This window comes from Mchenga conophoros, linkage group LG7 (genome assembly GCF_057382185.1).
Source record: "Mchenga conophoros isolate Kocher_MC1m ecotype Shallow Benthic linkage group LG7, M_conophoros_male_GT1.1, whole genome shotgun sequence".
NCBI lineage: Eukaryota > Metazoa > Chordata > Actinopteri > Cichliformes > Cichlidae > Mchenga > Mchenga conophoros.
In genome coordinates this window covers 67365525-67390479 of record NC_140532.1, presented here as the reverse complement: position 1 = coordinate 67390479, position 24955 = coordinate 67365525, and the positions used below count along the sequence as shown (strand labels likewise).

The 24955-nt window shown below is 45.5% G+C and overlaps 1 protein-coding gene and 1 long non-coding RNA gene across 3 annotated transcripts in view; both read right to left on the bottom strand.

The window, feature by feature from the left end:
* Window positions 1-6031: 6031 nt before the first annotated feature.
* Window positions 6032-16899, bottom strand: LOC146571671 (uncharacterized). Its single transcript, XR_014893154.1, has 2 exons — window positions 16812-16899; window positions 6032-9414 (listed from the first exon to the last, which is right to left on the bottom strand). It is a non-coding gene; the product is annotated as an uncharacterized LOC146571671 (long non-coding RNA).
* Window positions 16900-20345: 3446 nt separating this feature from the next.
* Window positions 20346-24955, bottom strand: part of ciao2a (cytosolic iron-sulfur assembly component 2A) — a 9043-nt gene continuing 4433 nt past the window's right edge. The window contains exons 4-5 of one of the 2 annotated variants that reach the window (XM_085280945.1): window positions 21966-22011; window positions 20346-21095 (exon numbers count right to left, since the gene is read on the bottom strand). In XM_085280945.1, coding sequence (XP_085137071.1) covers window positions 20995-21095; window positions 21966-22011 — 147 coding nt within the window. In that variant the 3' untranslated portion in view covers window positions 20346-20994. The other variant, XM_085280944.1, reaches the window with a different exon arrangement.

The following is a 24955-nucleotide window of genomic DNA, read 5'->3' as shown; positions in this document are numbered from 1 at the left end:
TGTTGCTGAACAGGTAACCTGGAGGAACTCGAACACAAAGTGATCTCTCCAGGGAGCCTGATCACGTCTAAACTACCTCAGCTACGTCCTTGAATGTGGAGAAGCAGCGTCTCTACTGTGAGCCACACCTGAGTGACTCATCTCATCGACCTGTCACAGAAGGAGAGCTCATGCTGATAAGTGAGGCTAACGATCGTTACAGAGGTTTTTACTTTTTTCTTTGAGCTGCTTTTTGTTTTAAACCCTAATATAAAAATTTAATATCCTCAGCCTTAACACCAGCCCTCCACAAGGCGGTGTGAGTCCGTACTGTACACGCGACTGTGTTAGTTCCCACCCAGACAACACAGTCATTAAGTTCACAGATGATACCACCGTGTGGGGGCTCATCTCTGGGGGAGACGAGACAGCGTACAGAGCCGAGGTTCAGAGGCTGTTGGATTGGTGTGTAGACAGCAACCTGGACCCCAAAACCACCAAGACAACAGAGCTGGTACTCGACTTCAGAAGGAGGAAGTCCAAGCTGGAGCCCATCAGCATCAACGGGGAGTGCGTGGAAACGGTGTCCAGGTTCAAGTTCCTGGGTGTGCACATAGACACAGACCTCCTGGAGCTCAAACACCACTGCAGTTTTGAAGAAGGCCTAACAGCGTCTCCAAAAGATCATTGGACATCCTTTTCCCTCCCTGAAGGACCAGTACAGCACTCGCTGCCTCCAGAGGGCACGCAGCATCCTACAGGACTGCATACACCCAGGACACCGGCTGTTTGAGCTGCTGCCGTCTGGCAGGAGGTTCAGGCTGCTGAGGTCAAAGACAACCAGACTCAAGGACAGCTGTTACAGAGGGGCAAGAGCCCTAATGTGTGAATGGGTGAATGACTGAATGTAGTGTAAAGCGCTTTGGGGTCCTATGGACTAGAAAAGCGCTATACAAATGCAGGCCATTTACCATTTACCATAATCAATGATATCAGCTGACCTGATTGGCTACCTGCCTGGACTTTTGGGGGGGTAACAAATGGTAAATGGTAAATGGCCTGTGTTATGTATTTAGTAAAATCAGTTTATAGTTTGTGGCACTACTTTCTGTTATTGAGTGTAGAACACAAAGTGTGGTGTATGCGCGCATTGATATGCCTGCGCCTTGTTGTTTTCCTTTGACTGGTTATTAAAGTATATTCCTACGACTAAAGAAGGCGTCGTTACTTACCAGTTAAGTTATAAGAGAACATAACAGACTGGCGACGAGGATTAAAACGGATCCCCGATGTGCATTGGACGACAGAGAGGGGGAAATCCTTGTGAAAGTGGCCAAAAAGACACGAAAAACGGTTAGGGCCAAAACAACTAACCCTCCGTGTGGATGCTAGCTCACCTGCCTGGCTAAAGAGAGGACGTGAGTAACATCAATTATTTTAAGTGAAGGACGCTTATAAAAATACCGAAAAAATGTCAGGAGGCGTTGGACAAATGGACGTTTTCGATAATGGCACAGAGGATTGGACAACATACGTAGAGAGAGTTGAACAGTATTGTCGAGCTAATAAAGTAGAGGACGAGAGGAAAGTTGCTGTGTTACTGAGTGTGATGGGAGCGAAAACATACAACTTGTTGCGCAGCCTCATCACACCGATCAAACCAGCTGACAAAAGTTTCAAGGAGATCACAGAAGTGCTCCAAAAACATTTCCAACCGAAGCCACTGGTTATAGCCGAACGTTTCCGATTTCATAAACGAAATCAACTAAAGAATGAGTCCACATCGGAGTACATCGCGGAACTCCGGCGGCTGTCGGAACACTGTCAGTTCGGGGAGGGGCTGTCAGATGCGCTGAGAGACCGTTTCGTCTGCGGCATGAACAATGAAGGCACACAGAAACGACTTCTCACAGAGGATAACCTCACTTTGCACCGTGCATTAGAGATAGCGATATCGATGGAGACAGCAGCAAAAGATGCCGGAGAGCTTCAGGGAAAAGGCACGGAGCCGTGTTCTGTAAACAAAATATATCCGCAGCGCAATAACAAATTACCGATGTGCTTCAGATGCGGCAAGAAGTCACATGACGCTGCTAATTGCTGGTTTAAAGAGAAAGAATGCCTGCAATGTAACAAAAAGGGGCATATACAGAAAATGTGTAAATCAAAGCAGTATGATAAAAAGAAAAACAAAATGTGGAAAAGAGACAGAAAGCTGCATGAAGTAAACGAGTCAGAGCCAACTGATTCTGAGGAGGATTTGGCATGCCTGGAACTGTACACAATGCAAGAGAAAGATAACGATGCAATATGGCTCACACCTAAAATACAAGGGATTGAGTTACAGATGGAACTGGACACCGGGTCTGCTCTCTCACTGATTTCATATGAAGATTATAGAAGCAAATTCCCCAATCTGAAACTGAAGCACACCTCGGTGAAACTGAAAACGTACACAGGTGAAAGAATAACTCCTCTGGGAAAACTAAAAGTGAAAGTGGAATATGAGAAAAAGAAATGCAACCTGGAACTTTATGTTCTGAAAAATGGAGGTGTGCCATTATTTGGGCGTGACTGGTTGAAACACATCCGCCTCAACTGGAAAGAAATAAAGTCAATGAGACTGGAACGAGGCCTGAGTGCAAATTCTGTAGATGAAAGACTGAAACAGATCCTTAATAACCATGCCCAGGTGTTCAAAGATGGAATCGGCACCCTGAAAAATATTAAAGCACAGATCATACTAGAGGACAATGCAAAACCAAGATTCCACAAGGCACGCCCTGTACCTTATGCTCTACGCCCTAAAGTTGAAGCAGAGCTTCAACGCTTGGAAGAGCAAGGAATACTCACCAAGGTGGAATGGTCAGATTGGGCTACACCAATAGTATCAGTAAGCAAGAAAGCAAGTGACAGTGTGCGGATCTGTGGTGATTTTAAGGTTTCAGTGAACCCAGTTCTCCGCATAGATCAATACCCACTTCCACGGATAGAAGACATATTCACAGCAGTAGCAGGTGGCAAACACTTTTCAAAAATTGACCTTGCCCAGGCTTATCTCCAGATGGAAGTAGAAGAGACATCCAGAAAATATCTGGTAATAAACACTCACAAAGGCCTATATCAGTACAACAGACTGGTATTTGGTATTGCCAGTGCCCCAGCAGTATGACAACGTGCCGTGGATCAGGTCCTACAAGACATTCCAGGAACACAGTGTTTTCTGGATGACATAATCGTCACTGGTGTTGATGAGGAGACTCATCTGGCTAACCTAACAGCAGTCCTGGCCAGGCTAGAAAAATATGGACTGAGAGCAAACAAAAACAAATGTGAGTTCTTTAAGGATGCCATTGAGTATTGTGGACACAAGATCGACAGACATGGGCTCCACAAAACCAAGGACAAAGTTGAAGCAGTCCTGAAGGCACCAGAACCTAAAAATGTGAGTCAGCTGCGCTCTTTCTTGGGCTTAATTAATTATTACCACAAGTTTCTACCAAACCTTTCAACAGTTCTGCACCCGCTGAACTCTCTGCTGCAACAAAATGTCAAATGGAAATGGACAAAAAACTGTGAAGAGGCATTTAATGGCGCTAAGCAGCTCATTACATCAGAGGAGGTTCTGACACACTTTGACTCCAATCTACCACTTCGCCTCGCCTGTGATGCCTCACCATATGGCATTGGTGCTGTGCTATCTCACAAAATGCCTGATGGATCGGAACGCCCAGTTGCCTTTGCTTCAAGGTCCCTAAATGCAGCCGAACGCAACTATGCGCAGATAGACAGAGAAGCACTCAGTCTAGTGTGGGGCGTGAAGAAGTTTAATCAGTATTTATATGGACGACACTTCACCCTGATCACAGACCACCGACCGCTGGTGTCCATCTTTAACCCTCAGAAAGGTATTCCAACCATGGCTGCGGCACGCTTGCAGCGATGGGCCTTGTTCCTAGGTGCACACACCTACACCATTGAGTTCAAAGGGACAAAGTTACATGGAAATGCAGATGGACTTTCACGTCTTCCACACATGCAACCCACTGAAGAACTGACTGATCCAGCTACTGTGTTTCACGTTACACAAATGGAACCCCTACCTGTCACAAGTGCTCAGGTGAAAAGGGAAACGAGCCGAGACACAATCTTGTCCAAAGTATACGATTTTACTGTGAATGGTTGGCCGTCCTGCACTGACACTCAGTTCTCTGCGTACTCCACCCGCAAAGACCAACTATCCGTTTGCCAAGGATGTGTTATGTGGGGAACTCGTGTCATCCTGCCACCCAAACTACGTACAACGGTACTGGACTCACTGCACATTGGACATTTAGGTGTGGTTAAGATGAAATCTCTTGCTAGAAGCTATGTTTGGTGGCCAGGCCTTGACTGTGAAATAGAGAACATGGCAAAATCCTGCACTGGTTGTCAGCAGACGCTGCGTCAACCTCAAACAGCACCTGTACACGCGTGGGAGTGGCCATCCGCTCCATGGCAATGCATCCATATAGACTATGCTGGCCCATTTATGGACCAAATGTTCCTAGTTGTGGTTGATGCTCACTCAAAATGGCCAGAAATCTTCCCCGTAAAGCAAGCAACAGCTGCCAGCACGATCAATAGCCTTCGGTCACTGTTTGCACGCACAGGTCTGCCACAACAGCTCGTAAGTGACAATGGTCGTCAGTTTACTGGAGAGGAGTTCCAGTGTTTCCTTCGGAGTAACGGCATACGACATATCACTTCAGCTCCCCATCATCCTGCAACAAATGGACAAGCCGAACGGTTCATTCAGTCCTTCAAGCGGTCAATGAAAGCCAGTCGCACAGAGGGGAAGCCGCTACAACAGAAAATAGACAATTTCTTACTGGCTTACAGGAACGCCACCCATGCAACAACTGGACACACACCTGCAATGCTCTTCATGGGACGAAATCTGAGATCACGTCTAGATTTGCTGAAACCAGACATTCGCAAGAATGTCCAAGACAAACAGTCTTCCATGGTGGACGCAACAAGAAACAAAACTAGATTCTTCAATGCCGGACAAAAAGTTCTCGCCAGGGACTACAGAGACCCAAGTCAGAAATGGCAGCCTGGCACGATCCTGTCACGGACCGGACCACTGACATATACTGTAGATGTTGGAGCCAACTTAGTCTGGCGTAGACATGTTGATCAGATTGTAGATGCGGAAAGCCACATGGTTCCACAGCCACCTGAGAGCACATCTACACACCAAGATTCAGAAGAGTTTGCCCTCGCTCCACCACCTGAGGTTCAGGATTTACGTGAAGCTACCGATGCTCACACACCTGAACTTACCACACAGAGCACTATGGAGTCTGACCAAATAGGCAGACGGTACCCTGAGAGAAATCGCAGAGCACCTCAGAGACTGAACTTATAGGTTTCACGTTAATTCTGTAAGAAAGCAGTTCAAATGTTTAAGCGGAAACAACCTACCTACATGTTGTAAATCACTGAGTAGGTGTCATATTTCAGTTCAAGTTAAATTATTGGTTTACAACATTATCTGAAATATTTTGATTGTTTGGTACCTATTGTGTTCATCAAGGTTGGATGGGAGGAACTGTTATGTATTTAGTAAAATCAGTTTATAGTTTGTGGCACTACTTTCTGTTATTGAGTGTAGAACACAAAGTGTGGTGTATGCGCGCATTGATATGCCTGCGCCTTGTTGTTTTCCTTTGACTGGTTATTAAAGTATATTCCTACGACTAAAGAAGGCGTCGTTACTTACCAGTTAAGTTATAAGAGAACATAACAGCCTGCATTTGTATAGCGCTTTTTCTAGTCCCTAAGGACCCCAAAGTGCTTCACACTACATTCAGTCATTCACACACACATCCACACACTGGTGATGGCAGCTACATTGTAGCCACAGCTGCCCTGTGGCTACAATGTATGTAACGGAGCGGAAAGGCTGATTTTATTCCCACAGTGTCGTTTTTTAAAGGAAGGAAACCTTCCTCCAAACGGACAGAGCAGTGGAGCCGCCAAGGGAAAGCACACGATTAAAAAACTGTAGAATTAAAATATAATTTATTATATTTAAATAGTTAAAAATGTAAGATAAATTAAAACAACCTTGGCCAAGGGATAACACAATAAAAATCAATAAAACACAACATTAAAAGTCCAGTGGGATCCACCACAGCATAAAAGTCCCAGGGAGTTAAGAAATCCAGCGAAGTAAAAGGGAAACCCAGCGGAGTCCTCTCCTTCCTTTCCGCATTAGCGTCTTGATATGCTAGAGAAAGGGAGGAGCGGCAGTCACTATTCTTCCGGCAGTTTTTATTCAATAAAAGGGGATAAGTCGAAGACTTACCCCGGGTGGGCAGAGCTCTCAACTCCGCCCGCCGCTTCTTTAAAACTGCAAAGCCACACAGCCGTCCCGTGCCTTCCGCTGGTGCTGTCTCCGCTCTCCCCGCTGGTACTGTCACTCTCTGCACTGGTGCCCTCTGCGCTGGTGCCCTGTGCGCTGGTGCTGTCCGTCCTCTCTAACGCCCAGCTCCACCAGCCCCTTCGGCTTGCAGGCGCTGCCGCCTGGCACCACTTACTCCTGGCCGTCTCTCAAGCCTCTCGGTCGAACTGTGGGCAGCTGCCCTGGGGCGCACTGACAGAGGCGAGGCTGCCGGACACTGGCGCCACCGGGCCCTCTGACCACCACCAGTAGGCAAACACGGGGTTAGTATCTTGCCCAAGGATATTTGGATGCAGCCAGGAGGCAGCCTGGGATCGAACCACCGACCTTCTGATTAGTGGCTGACCTGCTCTGCCACCTGAGCTACAGCCACCCCATAACAATAATAATGTTTATATTTATAAAAAACAAGGTGTAATAATAATTAATGTGCAATAATAACAATAAAAGTTACGTTACTGTGTCGTGTTGTTGTGGGACAACGTGGGACAGTTTTCCAATTTCATTGTGCTATTGTTCTATGTATGACTCTGCAATGGCAATAAAGAGTTATCTTATCTTATCCTAGCTTATCTTAGCTTATCTTTAAAAGTTTTGCTTGCTAGAAAGTCTCCCAGTGTCAACACAACTTTCACCATGAAAGGTTCTCTACATGAAGTTATTTCATGTCTTTCACATCACTGTAGAAGAATTTCAGCCCACTTTTCTTCGTAGAGTTGTTTGAAATCAGACACATTGGAGTTTTCCAGCATGTTTAAGTTCACTCTGAAGCATCTCAGTCTGACTTAAGTCCAGACTTTGACTCGGACACTCCTAAACCTTCATTTTGTGTCTGTGAGCCAATCAGAGGTGGACGTGCTGCTTTCGGATCATTGTCCTTCTGCCCGAGTGCTCTTGAGCTTCAGGGCACGGACTGATGGGCGGACATCCTCCTTCAGGGTTTTCAGGCCACAGTTCTGTCAGTTGCAGCGAGTCGTCTGTATGCTGGGATGTTTTTGCTCAGCAGTGGTTTTCTCCTTGGACTCTCCCACTGAGGCCATTTTTATTCTGTCTCATTGTTATCGTTGACCTCTGACCTTTGCTGATCTGAGTGAGGCCTGCAGGTCTGTAGATGTTGGGGGTGTCCAAATTCATGGGCTGCATCCTCCTGAGGACCCGGCCTTCGCGGTCTACGTGGGCCGGGTCCTCAGAAGGTCGGGTAGGCCGGAAGTAAACGGCTGTGAAATGTGACGGTCCAGCCTTCAGATCTGCGTCACCGCTGTCTCGGTGGAGTTTAATAAACCCGTCCGTCTGCTCCTTGCTATCTAAAATATAACAGGACACTGGCGTAAACTCTCGACCGTCTCACACTTCTGTTTGCCGTTTATTCAGCTGTGTGAAAACCACCTGGGGGATTAATAAAGTTTTATTTTGACTAATCTAACAACTTTAATCTGAGCTAAACTGATTTACTCACGAACAAATAAAACACTGAAAAATGTTGGAAACTGGAATTGGCTGAGCCGTGCTATGAATTCTGGGATGTGGCGGGCCACGAAGGATACACCCAACCCATCCTTCAAATCTGGGGAAACGGAGGACACTAAGGATTCTAAGAATTGGGACAGCCTTCATGGCGTCGCTGTGATGTAATCGGCCTACAGATGTGGCCTCAGGAGGATGCGGCCCCTGAATTTGGACACCCCTGTTGTTCTGGGTTCTTCTGTGACCTCCTGGATGAGTCGTCGATGGACTCTTGGAGTAATATTGGTCGGCCGGTCGCTCCTGTGAAGGTTCAGCACTGTTCCAGGTTTTCTCCATGTGTGGATAACGACTCTCACTGCGGTTCATTGGAGTCCCAGAGCCTTAGAAATGTCTCTGTAACAGGTAGTTTTTCTAATAGGACAGGTAGGTTTGGACAGCTTCTTTGCTCTTATTAGGTCTAATATTAAAAGTTTGATCAGCATTTTTGAATTAATATGCAAATAACATAAACCATAGGGGTGGGGGAAAAATCGATACTGTGTAGTATCGTGATATTTTGTTTGCTAATAATGTATCGATACAGGGACGGCAGAAATCGATATTTTGTTACAAAAAAGGTTTTTGTGCTCTGACTTCAGAGCATGTTGATCCTTTTTCTGAGCAAGAATCCTGACGCTGTCCAAATGTGTTTAACTTGTTTTATGGCAGCAATAAACATGACAGTTTGCTTATTTTAATTTAAGACATGTTTTCTTTTAATTAAGTTTAAAACTTTTTTATTTAATGTAAAATTATATTTTGTTTTAATTTACTTTCTTCAGTTGCTGAAGGGGCTGCATAGTTTTCATATTGCATAGTTTAGAATAGTTAATATAGTTATATATAGTTAATAGTTAATAATTGTACCAGATGGTCGCATTCAGTTAAGTTGGACTAGACTGTAATACAAACCGTTCAGTTTGTCAACAATAAAACTGAAATGAGAGAAAGACTGAGTGTGAGACTTTGTTATTAGATAAAATGAATATTGATAAAGTTTACCTTTATGGACAGAATCTGAATATCGCAAAATATTTTTTAAAAATTGCAATAATATCGTATCGTGCGTTAAGTATTGTGATAATATCGTATCGTGGGATGTATGGTGATTCTCACCTCTGATAAACCAAAGGGCAATGTGTGTGATGCTCTCACTGTGGCTCACTGCTGACAGCATAGATAGAACTTTAATAAATGAAATCATTGTTTCAAACCTGCGTTGTACTCACTCTGTTTATCTTTCTCTTTTGTTTTTTTTTTGTTTTTTTGCCTGTCCCGTTTGGCTCTTTTGCATCAGAATTGTTGTCTAAAGGCAAAGAAAGATGCCCAACGGATTTACTTTACCAAACTGACCATCCCAGCCTTGCCGTAATGGTCCATTTGATTCACCTTTTATTGTTTATTTTATTTTCACTTACTGAATACGGGACAGACTTGACTGGGGGAAAGAAGGGGAGAAAGAAAGAGGGAAAGAGAAACAGCTGAGAAGAGGGACGGGGGAGAAGGGCAAAAGACAAAAACCAACAGAACGGGCAGAGAAAAAAAATGCATATATCAATCACCTGGATCACCTGCTGAGAAAGAAAAAAGAAAGCAAGCAGAAGAGAACAAGAGTAATAGAATAAACAACATCACAATGATATATGGGAATATGACAGTAAATACTAAATGTTAAACATTATTGTGCAGCACATAAGATCAACAGAACACAGTGTGCTTTGAGGTAGGAGCCAAAAAGGGTGTAGTTTGTGGGTGTGATCACCCGTGTGTACACCTGTGAGCATGGACGCGCTTGTTTTTAAAAGGTTCCTTCATGTAATGATCTGCTAGAGGGTGTGGGGGGGCCACAGCCCCGTCCTCCAGGGCGTGAAGCAGGTATGGAGGAGATCAAAACTCCAGACATCCAGAGGCCCCCAGAACACAAGGTGTTCTGTTTATCTTTCTCTAATATTAACGTTTGCTATGAAACATGCATGTGTGCCAAATACGGGAAACTTTTCACAGCACTGTGTTTATTTGGCCGTCTTTGCTCTCTGTTATTCAGTTTTCGGACGTTGTCACAGTCGAAATGAACGGGAGGCCATTTGTTCTCCTGAACTCTTCCTCAGAGATTTAACCACCTCCTCATAAATGCACAGCGACACGCATGCCGGCGTTCAGCACGCCGACAGGCCGGCACTGAACGTGTTTGTACTGAGATGGATTTCTAACAGTGATTGAAAATGTATTTCATAACATAAACCCTGCATTTCTTTTTTTGACTAGTGTGCTTTGATATATTGCATTACTTTACTTAAACCTCCTGCAGTGCTTTAAAAATACTGTTCAGCATGCAGAGGACTTGGAAAAGATATTTTCTGGCTTCACAAACAGCCAAGAAAGCTTCTCGCCACACAAACATCCATGTCAACGAGTTTGTAAAGAAAATAAATCAACCAGTGTCACATGTATGCTCCTCGTGATGAATGTGTCTTCAGCTGTAAGTTTAGAGAATAATTCCTCGAGTCTTTCCAGACCAGCGCTCACGCTGGATCTCGCAGCTCTGAGCTGTCCGCCTGGGCCTCTTTGATACCATGAAGCAGCACAGCAGAACCAAAAAACAAATTTGTTTTTGTCACAGGAGCGGGAATGAAAACTTTTCAAACTTGCGACACAACTTTTGTTCCAGCGGGCTCAGAGCTGAAGGCGAGCCCGGGCCGCACGGAGATGAGAGCGTCGTCTGCGCTCCTTCAGGTGTGTCGGAAAGGCCGAGGTAATGCGGTTTGTAGAAAGCGCCTCTCTTTGTCTCCTGTTCACGATGGCCAGCAGGCACCGAGTTCAGGATTCTGTTTGTTCCATTTTCGTCTTGACGTTACACCAGTGAAAATGTCACAGCACAAAGGAGCTCTGATTCCCGCTGAAGCACTGCTCACACGGCTTATTTCGCCCTGCTTGTTGCCCTTCTTGTGCGTACAATCAGCCGGCCTGGAGGAGGGATGAAGGATCACTTGCTGCTAGAGCACGCACTGCTCATTGCTAATGAGATGAAGCATTTGTTGTCCAGAGATGACATTTCACTTGACGTGGTTGCTCTCAGCTCAGTGAAAGAACAGATAATTAACCGTGTTTTGACACAAAAACCTCATCTGCACAGTTTTATGTATGGTAGCTTTACATAATATTTTTCTCAGTCTGATCCAACCCACCAGCTGGACAGTACTCAGTATCTGTATTTGCTCTTCAGCCAATCAAACGCACAAACAGGCCTCCTGGTTTCTGTGGCAGCCGGATGTTTGACGTCGCTGACGGTCGTTGCACAGGCTGACGTGGTGGTTAGCACGTTGTTTTTACTGCCATAAATAAAGAAGGCTGTATTTTGCACTCACATCGGTGCTTTTCGGCTCCGTTTATGAACTTGAGTGACCGCAAAGTTATGCAGAGAAACTGAATATGAAGTAGGATGAAAGTGCAGAGAGGAAAGCAATTGTGCCACTGGATATCTGGGCCTCTGCTTTGATTCTGACCCTTCCTTTGAAGCCATGCCAGTGGCGTGGCTCACAGGGACGGCGAAGTCCGTCGGACCACCGCTTTGATCCAGACCGAAATATCTCAAAATGTATTTGAAGTTATAAACAGTGCAGTTTCTAGCGCGCATTACAGCAGCGCTCCCGCTCACTGAGACACAAACACGACTACACGCACTTATCCTCCGCTCACGTAAACACGAGTTGTTTAACGATGTTTACGTTGTAGGTTTTAGAAATCTGTCCTCCTCACAGATGTCCTGAGGATTGAAACACGTGACCTCAGGTGGGCAAACCGGCTGCATGGCCGCGAACAGCTGCTGGAGATGAACATCACGTATGTGTGCTGTGATGCTGCGGCGTGAGCACGTGGAAACGATTAGGAACCTCTGGAGGATCTACATGAAGTCTCTGCGCTGGCAGCAGTGATGCTTCCTGAAAGTTCTCTGGGGACCAATCAGAGAGGCCTGAATATCTCTGATGGGTCCAATTATTTCTGAGTTTGTTTGCTTAGTTTATGCGAAGCCCTCAGAGTGCTCCGTGACCTCATATGCAGAGCATTAATAACATTAGTGAGACGGCTAGAAACAGATATCGTATTTCTCAAATGCTGGCTTCTCATCACCGGCTCTCTGTTAAACCCAGAATTAAATTTCAAACCGTTCTCCTCACATATACGGCCCTGCATAATCAGGCCCCATCATATCCCAGCAGCTCCATATTATGCTAATAGAGCACTTCTCTGTCAGGCTGCAGGCTTATTTGTGGTTCTTTCTAAAAGTAAAGGCGGGCGAGCCCTCGGCTCTCGCCGTGCTGTCTGGAACACAGCACCTCCATCCTGTGTCTGATTTTGTTGCTTCTTCACGTGACTGATGAACAGGACAGCAGGGGGGTGGAGTTTGTCTGCGGCGTACATCACACGTCTCTATAATCTATAAAACAAACGGACCTGTTTCAGGTCCTTAAAAGCGGCTGGGACAGGAATTCCTGGGAGGAAACGTGGCGGTGTCACAGGTGTCGACACCATGTCAGATGATGTCTCAGAGGACTGTGCAGACAGATGCGTTGCTGCTGCTGCACTGAGTGTCTGAACAGCACGGCGACAGCGGAGGACGATGGCGCGGTGAAGACGCTGAGCTAACCGGCCACAATCGCCTCCCGCCAGGCTCAGCGTGTCTGAAGGTCTCCAGCAGGGATGCAGGCCTCGCTCGGAGTTTATTCTCACACAGCTCGTAGCCAGGGAAGCCTCTGCAGGAGGCGTGGAGTAAGGAGGAGGGGAGGTTTGTGAGATGGGCTCAGACAGACATGAATACATCCCTTTTTTTGTTGTTGTTTGGAAAATGAATAATGGAGTGTGCCTTTCACCCCAGCAGAGCTCAGCTCAAACTAGAGTTGCAATGGTATTAATAACATATCACGTAAATGTAAAACTGGCTCATTTCCCCCTAAAATCCAAACCGTCTACTCTAAGCTGCGGTTTCACTTAAACCTTCTTTCCCTCATAACTCCAGCGTCTCTCTCGATGAAGCAGATCTATCTGTCCCTCGTGTGCAGCCGACATCACAGCTTTGGAGCTTTGCTCTGTGGTCCTCCTGAGCTTGGTGTGCAGCTCACAGAAGAACACATCATCTGTGACGTCGTTCAAAGGATGCCCGGGCTCTCCCTCAGAGATGGGGCGAGCAGCTCGGTCGTTCGAGAGGGACTCGGGGTAATCGTTTTCCTTTGAACTGATCCACAGTGAGCGTCTCAGGGGAACTAATATTCAGCTGGATCCTTGTTTATGTTTTAACCCTCGTCACTCAAACAGAAACACTGTGGGACGCTGCGTGTCACGGCCCGGACGCCGGGTGTTTGTGGAGCAGACAACACGAGAGGCAGAACGGAAGTTTGACAAAAAACAAACTAAAATATGACCTGAGCTGCTGAAGGTAAAGCAAAACATGAAGAAACACAAACTGACGACCTGACGCTGGGCGCAGGAAGACACAGGACTACACAATAACGAGGGAAGTGGAAACACATGGGAAACACAGCTGACACGAATGAACATGACGCCACAGGGAAGGAAAACTAAACACGCTGAACATGGAAACACAAGACTTTCAAAATAAAACAGGAAACACAGAGAGACGTAAACCGGGAAACACAAGCTTGGTACGAAAGACAGAAAGAGGGAACGAGGAGAACGAGAGAGAAAGGGAAGAGTAGAGCTGGGCGATTTTTTCATATCACGATATGTTTTTTTCATTTCAGGCGATAACGATATCTATCACGATATAAGCCTATATATATAATATATATATATATTATATATATATATATATATATATATATATATATATATATATATATATATATACATACAATATATATAATATATATATAATAATATATATTATATAATATATATTATATATATATATATATATATATATATATATATATATATATATATATATATATTATATATTATATATATATATATATATATTATATATATATATATATATATTATATATATATATTATATATTATTATATAATATATATATATATATATATATATATATATATATATATTATATATATATATATATTATATATTATTATATAATATATATATATATATATATATATATATATATATATATATATATATATATATATATATATATATATGTTTCTCTAGTCGGCACACTCATTTCCTCCATTACCCGGCGGCACGGCGGCTGGCTGCTTCCCAAAACAAATACACACATGCGGCTTGGCACTTGTGCTGTACGTAACAAGTCACGTGACGTGACGCTGCAGCTGTGATTGGTTCGGCTCTGCGCTACTTCATTTGGATTGGCTGTTCTTTTTTTTTTTAAGAGGACAAGAGCGGCGAGGTCTATCGCAATAGTTAAATTTTTCTATCAAGAAAAAGTTATTTCGCGATACATATCGTTATCGTTCTATCGCCCAGCTCTAGGGAAGAGGGAACGAGACATGATGGGCGTACACTACAGATGGTGGAGACGAGACGCCGAGCTGAGACAGCATCCAATCAAAGCAAAGAGTAACTAATAGAAACTAAACTACCAAAAACACCACAACCTGAAACATGCCGGGACACATCCCCCCGACACTGTGTCGTTTGTCTTACAACATCAGCACCACGTTCTCTGCTTCTCCTGGAGGTAAATGTGTGCTTCCCATCTCTGGCCTCGTCAGCCACAGTGGTGTAGATCCTGAAGTCTCTCCTGGACAGCACTCTGTCATGTCGTTGTGAGGTGTACACCCCTCTGACACAAAATCAGACTGCTCCAACAAAGTTATGGAGACAGCTTTTATTGTGACTTTCTGCGAGTTCTTCATGATCTAAACACGGCACTGTGTGCTTACATGCAGGTCACTGCCTCGACGCGCTGCAGGTACTCCCTCCTTTCGTCTGTTTTAGCGGAGCTAGCTGTTCCTGTCTGCGGGAGCTGGGAAACACTGCCTTGGAATAGCTTTGCTTTGTAGCGTTTCCAAACGCCACCGTCCCCGTGTGACTGTGTCCTTTCATGTTTTATTAAACAAGCTCAGTGCCTCTACAATTTTTCACTCCACCCTTCACAAATGTGTTGATACAGCAGCGAAGGCTCGTTTTCCATCCTCATCCTGTGGGTGCTGAGACAGCTTTAACTGGTTAGGACGTGTCCTGGTCCTCTGTCAGGACAAACGTCTTCAGACCACACAGCAGCTCTCCCTGTTCTTCTCTTCCCCGTCGACAATATCAGAAAATAATACTAAACTTCAATATTATTACAGCTTTCACTACAGGGGTCATTTCATCCCATATCATCACATTTTCTGCTTTAGCTAAAAATGTTATGGTCCAGAGTTTGGGCACATATAATGAGTGCTGTGAAGCTCTTTATTTTTTAAAAGGCCCATCGACCCACTTTCACACTGAAATATGAACATGGGTGGATCTGGTGGACATATGAAGCTAAATATCAGAGCTGTCCGCGCACAGACATCAGAAATGTGGACCATGAAAGTTTGATGCACATCTGAGACTTAGCAGTGCTAAGATAGATTTGGTCCGAGCTATCTGAGAGACAAAACTATGGAGTCAGAGTTTTGTTTAAATGTTGCGTAAGATCAAACGTATTCACCAACAATTCCACGCGCGCAGGTATTCACTGCCACAAACCTGCACGTGCAGCAATGAGCAGTCAAGCGGTCACAGCAGGCGCCACACGTGTGAGTGTGCGTTTACCGGGACGCTCGGGTCAAGCTCTGCTCGTTCCAATCGGCCAACCGACCAACAACCACGCATCAGTCAAAGTCGCTGATATCTGCTGCTCAGCTTGGACTCCGGGTCATCTTCTCCACGTCTGCGTGCCTAAATGCTGCCACGTGATTGGCTTATTAGATACTTGCTGTACCTAAGTGGCCGTGAGGCTCTTGTTCAGATCTAGCTCGGTTTCCAGGCCTTCCAACATCCCTCGTGTTCTTCACGGACCTTTGTTGTTTTTGCTCTTTCTCTGAGCGTCCTGCATTTGCGTGTTTCCCCTCGTTTCACGTGGAAACTAGTTTGTGGTGAAACTTGCGTTTTTCTCCTCTGCCATCTTTCCTGCTCAGCATTGCGATGCTCGGGCTGAGGTGTTTGGGGAGCGTGTGGGATGTTTCCTCACATGAAGATGCTGTAAATTCAAAGAGCGACGGAAGACAGAAAAGGCAAAGTTCACAAACTGAATAATATCACGCTCACTTACCCTGAAGTCATCTTGGATATTAGGAAGAACGTGACATTTACATAATCCGGTTACGTAAAAGCTGTTCGCTGTGAACCAGCTGATCAGAACAAACGTGTCGCAGTAAAGCACAAAATCATTACGCTTCTATTCTGAGAGCTGGGTCCAGGATGTGTAGCGTGAAATTAAAATAGCAGTGTGCTTCCCATCAGCTCGATGCAGCCGTGTTTGAGCTGCTGGAGTCCTGGAAATTATGTTTTGACACTGAATGCAAATCACCTCTTCCCCTTCCCCTGTTATCAAAGGCGTCCCTGCGGCACTCTGAGCCTCCGCTGGCAGACGAGCCGATGATTCAGCACAGCAGAAGCAGCGCTGCTCGCTGTGTGCCACCCTCGACCCGCGGATGTGCCAGTGTTGGTTGGCTTTGATCGCCACGGAGGAGCGCTGGAGCCTTGAGGCAGGCGGTAGACACCAGCCGGGGGTTTGAATCGGGATCTTTCTTGTCTTTGCCTCATTTTCACCTTTTTAACACAAAAACCCTCAACGTCACTCTCGGCCCGTCCGAGAATCCCTCTCGGGCTGAGCGAGGTGTGAGCGTGGGCATTAAGCTGAGGATGAGCAGTAATCCAAACAGAAGCAGATAATGACTCACCTTGTGTCGTGGATGGATCATCTCAGCCTTGGCTCAGTTTGGTCTGTTTCAGCGTGTTCTACCTGCCACGTGGTGGTCTCCGTCTGCGCCCACCCGGGACAGTTTCACCACCTTCACGGTGATGGTGTGTTTTTTGACTGGACACTCAGTGGACACCTTGGTGTTAAACCTCGTGGGACAAACAGAAAATCGCCTCAGGCTGAGACAAAATCTATTTTTAATTGATCTAAACTCCGAAAAAGATCTCAAGAACTTTCACTCTTATATGTGTTTGTTATTATCATGGAAGCAAAAATAATGCCTTTGTACCGACGGACCATCAGCATCAGGGCGCAGCAGTCAGCTGGCCTTCACAGGCGCGACTGACGCGGTGTTTGATTCAGTGCGGAGAAAAAGATTTGTAATTTTACAGAATTTTCCTGTAATTTTAAATAATGTCGTACAAAATCAAGAAAAATCCATAACTGTGAATAAACATGAACTGAAAACTCCCACAAAAAAGACACAATTTCACACACATGTGATTTTATGTAAAAAGAAATAATGTTAAATTCTAGTTTAATGCTGTAACTAAAAATCTAACATCTGATGCCCTGAGAGAAGATTATACAGAAAGAGGTCTGAGTTGTGTAATCGCGCAAAGATCAGTTATTATTGGATGTTTTCACTGTAAAGAAAAAAGAACGAAAACAACGATACAGCAGCACGTCACAAGTGCAAATAATAAAATGTTTTATTTTGAAAATAAATAAACTGAGTAATATTACTCGTGAGTTCTGTATCTTGAAAACTATATTTTGTGTGCAAAGACAATTAATTCTACAAAGAAATTGATAAACTTGTTGAAAAGTAATAATAAGACATCAATGAAGACATACACAAATTTAACGATTTTGAACATTTTAAATTTCATTATCATTTAAAATCAGCAGCTGTCATTAAATATCGTTTTAAACAGAACTGTTTTAAAATAAAGTTCCTAAAAAACAGAATATTTTTGTAATTATGTACTTTGTATGTTTTATAAATACTATGAAAACTAAAACAAAATTAGATTCACAATTTAAAACATATAGAAACTTTTTGAATTATTGTGATGGTTTTGTAAATCTCATAAATGTGGATGCTGCTGCTTCTGCCGGAAACTTCTTCCTGTTAACAGGGAGTTCTTCCTCCCCACTGTTGCCAACGTGCTTGCTCATATTGTTTGGCTTTTTCTTCCTTATATTGTTGTAGGGTCTTAACCTTATAACATATATTTTAGGCAACAAAAATGTATTTAATTCCAACCGCCTCTTCGGATTTCCTGCCCACTCCACCATGTCAGTCCTGGAAAAGAACAAACCTGGAAATGCCCCTGATGAGGCAGACTTTTAGCTTTTAAAGCATTTCATGCAGTTTGAAAGGAGGACGAGAAGATCACACGGGAACATCTGAACATTCATGTGATGATTCTCAAAATGCCTTCATCATAAAATGTCCATTTGAACCCTGAAAGCACACTGGGAAGCATCAGCACTGAGCAGCCGGGGTCCTATTATGGTGAGTCCTTCATGCTTGCCAAGAGCTGCACAGACTGTTAGGAAAGCGACAGAGGACACTCAGAGACTCCTGAATTCAATCTGTGGGATCATTCTGCTACATGGAAGATACAAGTACAACTTAACCAGAGGGAAGCTTTAAAAACCTGATTTTGGGGCAAAGAGAGGAATTTTAACCATCTCTATCCCGATGACTCTATTGCTTTAGGAAAAGAGCCAAAAGCATTATTGATGCCTGAGAAGTCCATCGGCAGTAGACTGCAGAAAAATGACATTTCAGGCTTTATTCTGAGTGTGATCGCCTCTTTCTGTTTCTCTGCTCTTTCCTGCAACTCTGGACCTTTGTATTCCCCGCTCATCGTCTAAACTTTCCATTCTTGAGAGGAAGAGAAAAACAGCAATCGGTGTTCAGTCCTGGTAACAACAGTGTGGTGGCTGTGAGCGTGATGAGTCGGTGTGAGGGGATTTGAAGAGGTCTAAAACCTCCTCTGTGTTGTTGTTGTCAGCCCTTCAGCTGCAGAGCTCAGAAAGTGCCGTCTGCAGCCAAACAACGAGCCTGAGCAGCCTGAGGACCTCACAAACCCACACGCTCACTCTGATGTCAAAAGGGCTGCTTCTTAACGAGCATCAGCGGATAAAGCCGCGATGAAAACGTCGACCAGTCGGCCCTGATTGTTCAGATCTGAGGTCCTCAAATAACACAGCTGTATAATTATCATTTTACATCCTCTCAGGATCTTCACCCAAGACCAACAGCGCCCCCAGCAGCTGATGCAACATCATTGCAGTGGAAAAAACACAGTTTTCACACGCAGGTCCACCTGAGGGGAGGCGCTCAAGTTTGAAACAAAGAGTTGTGCATTTATCTGGTTTTATTGAAGCTTCGACAGGTGTGGACCTGTCTGAGGATGAACTTCAGCTGGGCTGTACTTTCATGTAACATCATTCGTACCACAACCTGGTGCAGCGAGCCAGTGCAACCTTTATTAAACAGGTTATTAAGAACACCCTTTTTCTGGGATCAAATCTGTTGAGGAAACTGAAGTAGAAGATGGAAAGATTGCAACAGTTTGCTGGCGACATGTCACCCCCTGGTGGCCAGAGTTGTAGTTACAGTTTGAGGGTAATTTTGAGAAGTTTCTGGAGCGTTTTCAGTGATTTTAGCTGCCGGTGGAGGTTTTTCCAGCACAATTACTTTTATTATTATTACGCAGTAAAAAAGAAAAAGCTGTTGTCTCATTAGTACCTGACAGCAGCTGGATCAGTGCCCAGTATAAGGGAGAGATATTTAGTACAGGAGTCGGGCTCAGATGTCGCTATTGGTCGAATCGATCCTACGAGCAGACTTTAGAGCCTCGCTGTTGTCCAGCACTTCCTGTCTGTAACGGCGGCTCTCAGCTGTAGCTTTGCAGTCGTAAATGAAACGATTCATCTGCTCCGTGCTTCACTAGCAGCTTTGCATGATATGCAGTTCAAAATAATCACTTAGCTCACACTGAGCCTCTGCGCGGTCTTTGAGAAACTCCTGTGAAGGTGAAGATTTTCCCAAACCAGGAAATTTAGTCTTGAAACTCTGAAAGTAAACCTTCATCTCTGCGTTTGGACATCATGTGGGCCGCGTTCTTGTTTGTTTCTGACGGACTGATTGGTTGGGATGATATCGACACCCGCAGTGTGCTCTCGGCAGCACTTGAGAGAATATTGACGACTGAGATGTTTATCAACATGAACTTGGAAAAAAAAAAATGCCTGCTATTAAAAAATACTCCTGTACATGGGAGATCTTTCAGTTCTGGCTGCTCCACCGTTCTCTGTGACATCACAAAGTTCCAGGAATAGAAAAGCCTGATAAAATGAGTGAGTGCAGCCTGACCCACACTCACAGGGATGACTGTACATACACTGAGCTCATTATTACAAACTTTGATCAAGTTAATATGAAGGAACGGGAGATTTATGACAGGAAACAAGAACAAAACGAGGAAAACAGGTCCACTTTTAATCTAATTTTATTACCTGGTTATTTAGTAATATAGATTTTTACACCTTACTCATTAAAAATAACAACCCCCTCAGAAAAATCTCGATAAGTGCATTTAGAAAAGGACAGGCGCCAAAAAACAACCATTACAAGAGAAGCTGGAAACATCTGTGCGTCTCTCTTCTTGTATATAAAAGGAGGTAAAGCCACAGATTCTGATTCTCCACAGAACGACCCAGTCTGCACGATGACATGGAAGTAGGACAGTCTCTGTTTGCCCCACCCACTTCTGCCTGCAGCATCTTGCGTCGCCTTTAGCAGACGACAGCGAGGAAACGCTGCCGCTCAGGGAGAGTCCCTCCAGCAGGGAATGATGAGAAAGTGAACACACACACACACACACGTGCTGTTTGACTTCAGCCTCTGACTCTTTATGGCTCAGAGTTCCCCGTGAGGAGCCTCCAAAACAAAAATCCCCAAATCCCCCCGACACGGTCCGGCGAGCCAACACGAGGCTCCGCCTTTAGGCGAGCGTTCAGCAGTCCTCTGAGTGTAATTTTCAGGCACTATGGACACACACACACACACACACACACACACACACACACACACACACACACACACACACACACACACACACACACACACACGGTCCAAGCAGTCAGTCGTCCGGCTCGGTGACACACTGCTCCACGATCTCTCTCAGGTTGGGGTTCTCCATGGCGGCCGCCACTCGCTCCTTATCGTTGATCTGTTTGTTAACTGAGACAAAAACAGAGACGACACAAACGTTCTGACAACTGGACCACACCGGAAACCCGCACACGTGCCGCCCCCTCCTGTAATGTTTGAGCTGGAATAACCTCAGAGAGCGCTGCTTAGCTCCAACATATCATCTCAGTGAGGGGTGTTCCTCAGGGCTCCATTCTAGGACCTCTGCTGTTGCTCCCAGCTCGGGTTTATCTGAGTCTTTGTAAAGATTTCACCACATTTCTGAGTAACTCAGAGCTGGATCAGGTATCAGCGTCAGTGGGATCAGTGCTGTGGTTTCAGATTCAGGGTTTTAATGGTTAATGACACCATGTGCTCTGAACCACTTGCTCATGTCTGTGCTGTAATGTTCATGCAGCATTTTAGCCTCTTGTCTCTGCACTTTATTGCTCTGTGGGGATTTTTAGCTCTTCACTCTCACCTGTTGCTGTATTTTGTCAGTTTGCTCCATTTTTTAAAAGTCGTTCATGTAACTTGTCAGTACAGATAATCTCTTGATATTATTTTTTTATCTTGCACCGTCTACATGCTAATACCTTTACACGTTGAGCACTTTAATCCCATAGTTCTTAAGTTTTGTGTAAATTAAACCTAAAGACGGTCAAAATAATAGTAACCATAGGAACCTGTGCAGAGCCGGGGTAGCATGTGACTAAAACAGTAGGACAGGGTTAGGAGCAAAGTCAGACGTGTAAAGTAAATACCATGAACGTCTTGGCTTCTAACAGCAGATTCAGGTAAAAGACAATCTGTAGTTTCTAAAAGCTCAGATCCTTCTGAACCCCTGCTGTCTTTGCTGAATACGTCTAGTTCCACACAATCCATGAAAATGCCTTTCAAAAATAAATGAGGCAGACTTACTATCTTCTTCAGTAGAGTGTGTTCCTTCCGAAATGTAAATTTCCAACTGAGAAGGCAAAGAAAAAGAAGCGTTGTTAACGGGCTGCTTGTTTCAGAATCATTTATCCAGCTTTTATTCAGTTAACAGAGGATTTGAAAGCCCGGCTCTACATAAAAGCGAGAAACACAGAGGAAGGTGGTTTAGGATTAGAAACTCGGAGAGCAGAAATAAAGCAGGATTTCTGCGGCTCAGAGAACAACAGACGCCATTCATCGTTTAAAACTCAACTTTGAAACGTGAACGCTGCTCAGAGTGTGATAAAACTGAAATCTGACGGTGCACAGCGTGAACTCTCGATGACTGAGACCGCTCTCAGATGACTGGTTTCAGTGATAGTACTTGGTCCCCAATGGGCAGAGAAACGCTATCATGTGGCAGGAAGACAACGCTGGAAACTAACAGAGCTTTGTCCAAGAGAACATCTGGGGCCGGTGTCCTGCAGGTTTTAGATCTCACCCTGGGTCAACACACCTGAATCACATGACTTCATTACCAGGCCTCTGGAGAACTTCAGGACATGTTGAAGAGGTCATTTAGCCATTTAAATCAGCTGTGATGGATCAAGGACACATCTAAAAACTCTTTTAGCCTCTATAGGGCACTGCTAGCCTCTGTCGGGCACTGCTAGCCTCTGTCGGGCACTGTCGGGCGCCGTCAGCCTCTGTCGGGCGCCGTCAGCCTCTGTCGGGCGCCGTCAGCCTCTGTCGGGCGCCGTCAGCCTCTGTCGGGCACTGCTAGCCTCTGTCGGGCACTGCTAGCCTCTGTCGGGCACTGCTAGCCTCTGTCGGGCACTGTCGGGCACTGCTAGCCTCTGTTAGCCTCTGTCGGGAACCGTCAGCCTCTGTCGGGAACCGTCAGCCTCTGTCGGGAACCGTCAGCCTCTGTCGGGCACTGCTAGCCTCTGTCAGCCTCTGTCGGGCACCGCTAGCCTCTGTCGGGCACCGCTAGCCTCTGTCGGGCACTGCTAGCCTCTGTTAGCCTCTGTCGGGCACCGTCAGCCACTGTCGGGCACCGCTAGCCTCTGTCGGGCACCGCTAGCCTCTGTTAGCCTCTGTCGGGCACCGCTAGCCTCTGTTAGCCTCTGTCGGGCACCGCTAGCCACTGTCGGGCACCGCTAGCCACTGTCGGGCACCGCTAGCCACTGTCGGGCACCGCTAGCCTCTGTTAGCCTCTGTCGGGCACCGTCAGCCACTGTCGGGCACTGCTAGCCTCTGTCGGGCACTGCTAGCCTCTGTCGGGCACTGTCGGGCACTGCTAGCCTCTGTTAGCCTCTGTCGGGAACCGTCAGCCACTGTCGGGAACCGTCAGCCTCTGTCGGGCACTGCTAGCCTCTGTCAGCCTCTGTCGGGCACCGCTAGCCTCTGTCGGGCACCGCTAGCCTCTGTTAGCCTCTGTCGGGCACCGCTAGCCTCTGTCGGGCACCGCTAGCCTCTGTCGGGCACTGCTAGCCTCTGTTAGCCACTGTCGGGCACTGCTAGCCTCTGTTAGCCACTGTCGGGCACCGTCAGCCACTGTCGAGCACTGCTAGCCACTGTTAGCCTCTGTCGGGCACCGTCGGGCACTGCTAGCCTCTGTTAGCCACTGTCGGGCACTGCTAGCCTCTGTTAGCCACTGTCGGGCACCGTCAGCCACTGTCGAGCACTGCTAGCCACTGTTAGCCTCTGTCGGGCACCGTCGGGCACTGCTAGCCTCTGTTAGCCACTGTCGGGCACCGTCAGCCACTGTCGAGCACTGCTAGCCACTGTTAGCCTCTGTCGGGCACCGTCGGGCACTGTTAGCCTCTGTCGGGCATCGTCAGTCTCTGTTAGGCAACATTAGTGAAACTTTTTTTGAAGTGGATGCAACTTTCTCGGACTCGAACACTAAGTAAATGAACTCTCACATGATGTGAGAATAAAATCAAACTGTTAATGAGAAGAACAGACATGAAAAGTGTTAGCTTATAACCAGCTGTTGTTGTTTAACCAGTGCTCGTCAGGCTTGTCTAATCTGCTGGTAAAAAGTAATTAGGACAACATGAGGAATAAATGAGCATGTTTATGCACTTTTCATGTGTTACCTATTAATTATACGTTTAACAGAAGGTGAGTTTATTTTTCATGAGAATCAGGAAGAGAGAATTAAATACCAATAATACAAATATGAGTTTTTGTAGCAAATAACCTGAAATAATCACTCACTGTATTTTTAATGTTCCTGTGTGGTTTGGATTAACTGCTATGCAAACAGTCAGTGAGAGCTTCCTGCAGAAATCAGGCTCCATTAAACAAACTTTTCATTACCCTGATAACTTTTTCTGCCAGTGTGAAGCTGCTTTGTCCAGCACTGCTGATTAAAATCACTCCTCTAATTAAGAGGCTACTCGACTCGTTTGTAAAGCAGCTTTAATGATGAAGCTTGCAGCTCTCCACCTGCCTGCACCCTCTCCGGTCTGTCTGATAGCAGTCCAAGAACTCCTCGATCTCTGATGCTGAAACCTCTCCAACGAGCTCATGAATAAACCGCTAACGGGCTGCCAAGGCCAGCGGAGGGTTCGTCGACAGCGGTATTCCTGCCTCCGTTTCTCCGAGTGCCGCTCATTGATGTGTTAATGACAGAACAGCTGTGTCTGTCCAGGAAGCTTCGACTCCTCCGCTTCCTTTTGTTCTCTGTTCGATTTGTTTTGTCACGTCTGAGTTTGGAAGGCAGTTCAAACGTCTACGCACACAAAAACAGCACCGGGTGAAACTTCTATAATTATATTGCTAGTTGCTCTATACAGAAAATGGCTGAAAGCAAAGGTGTCATTTGGCAGAGGTCAGCTGACCACTTTGTTGTGGCATCACTGAGAAGCGGGTGCGCATTTTAACCTAGACCATGACGAGCTCCGCCTAAATGCTGACCAAAAGTAGAAAGTGGGCGGGGGAAAAGGTGATGCCAATTGCTAAACACAAAGGTTCAAATCCGGGGT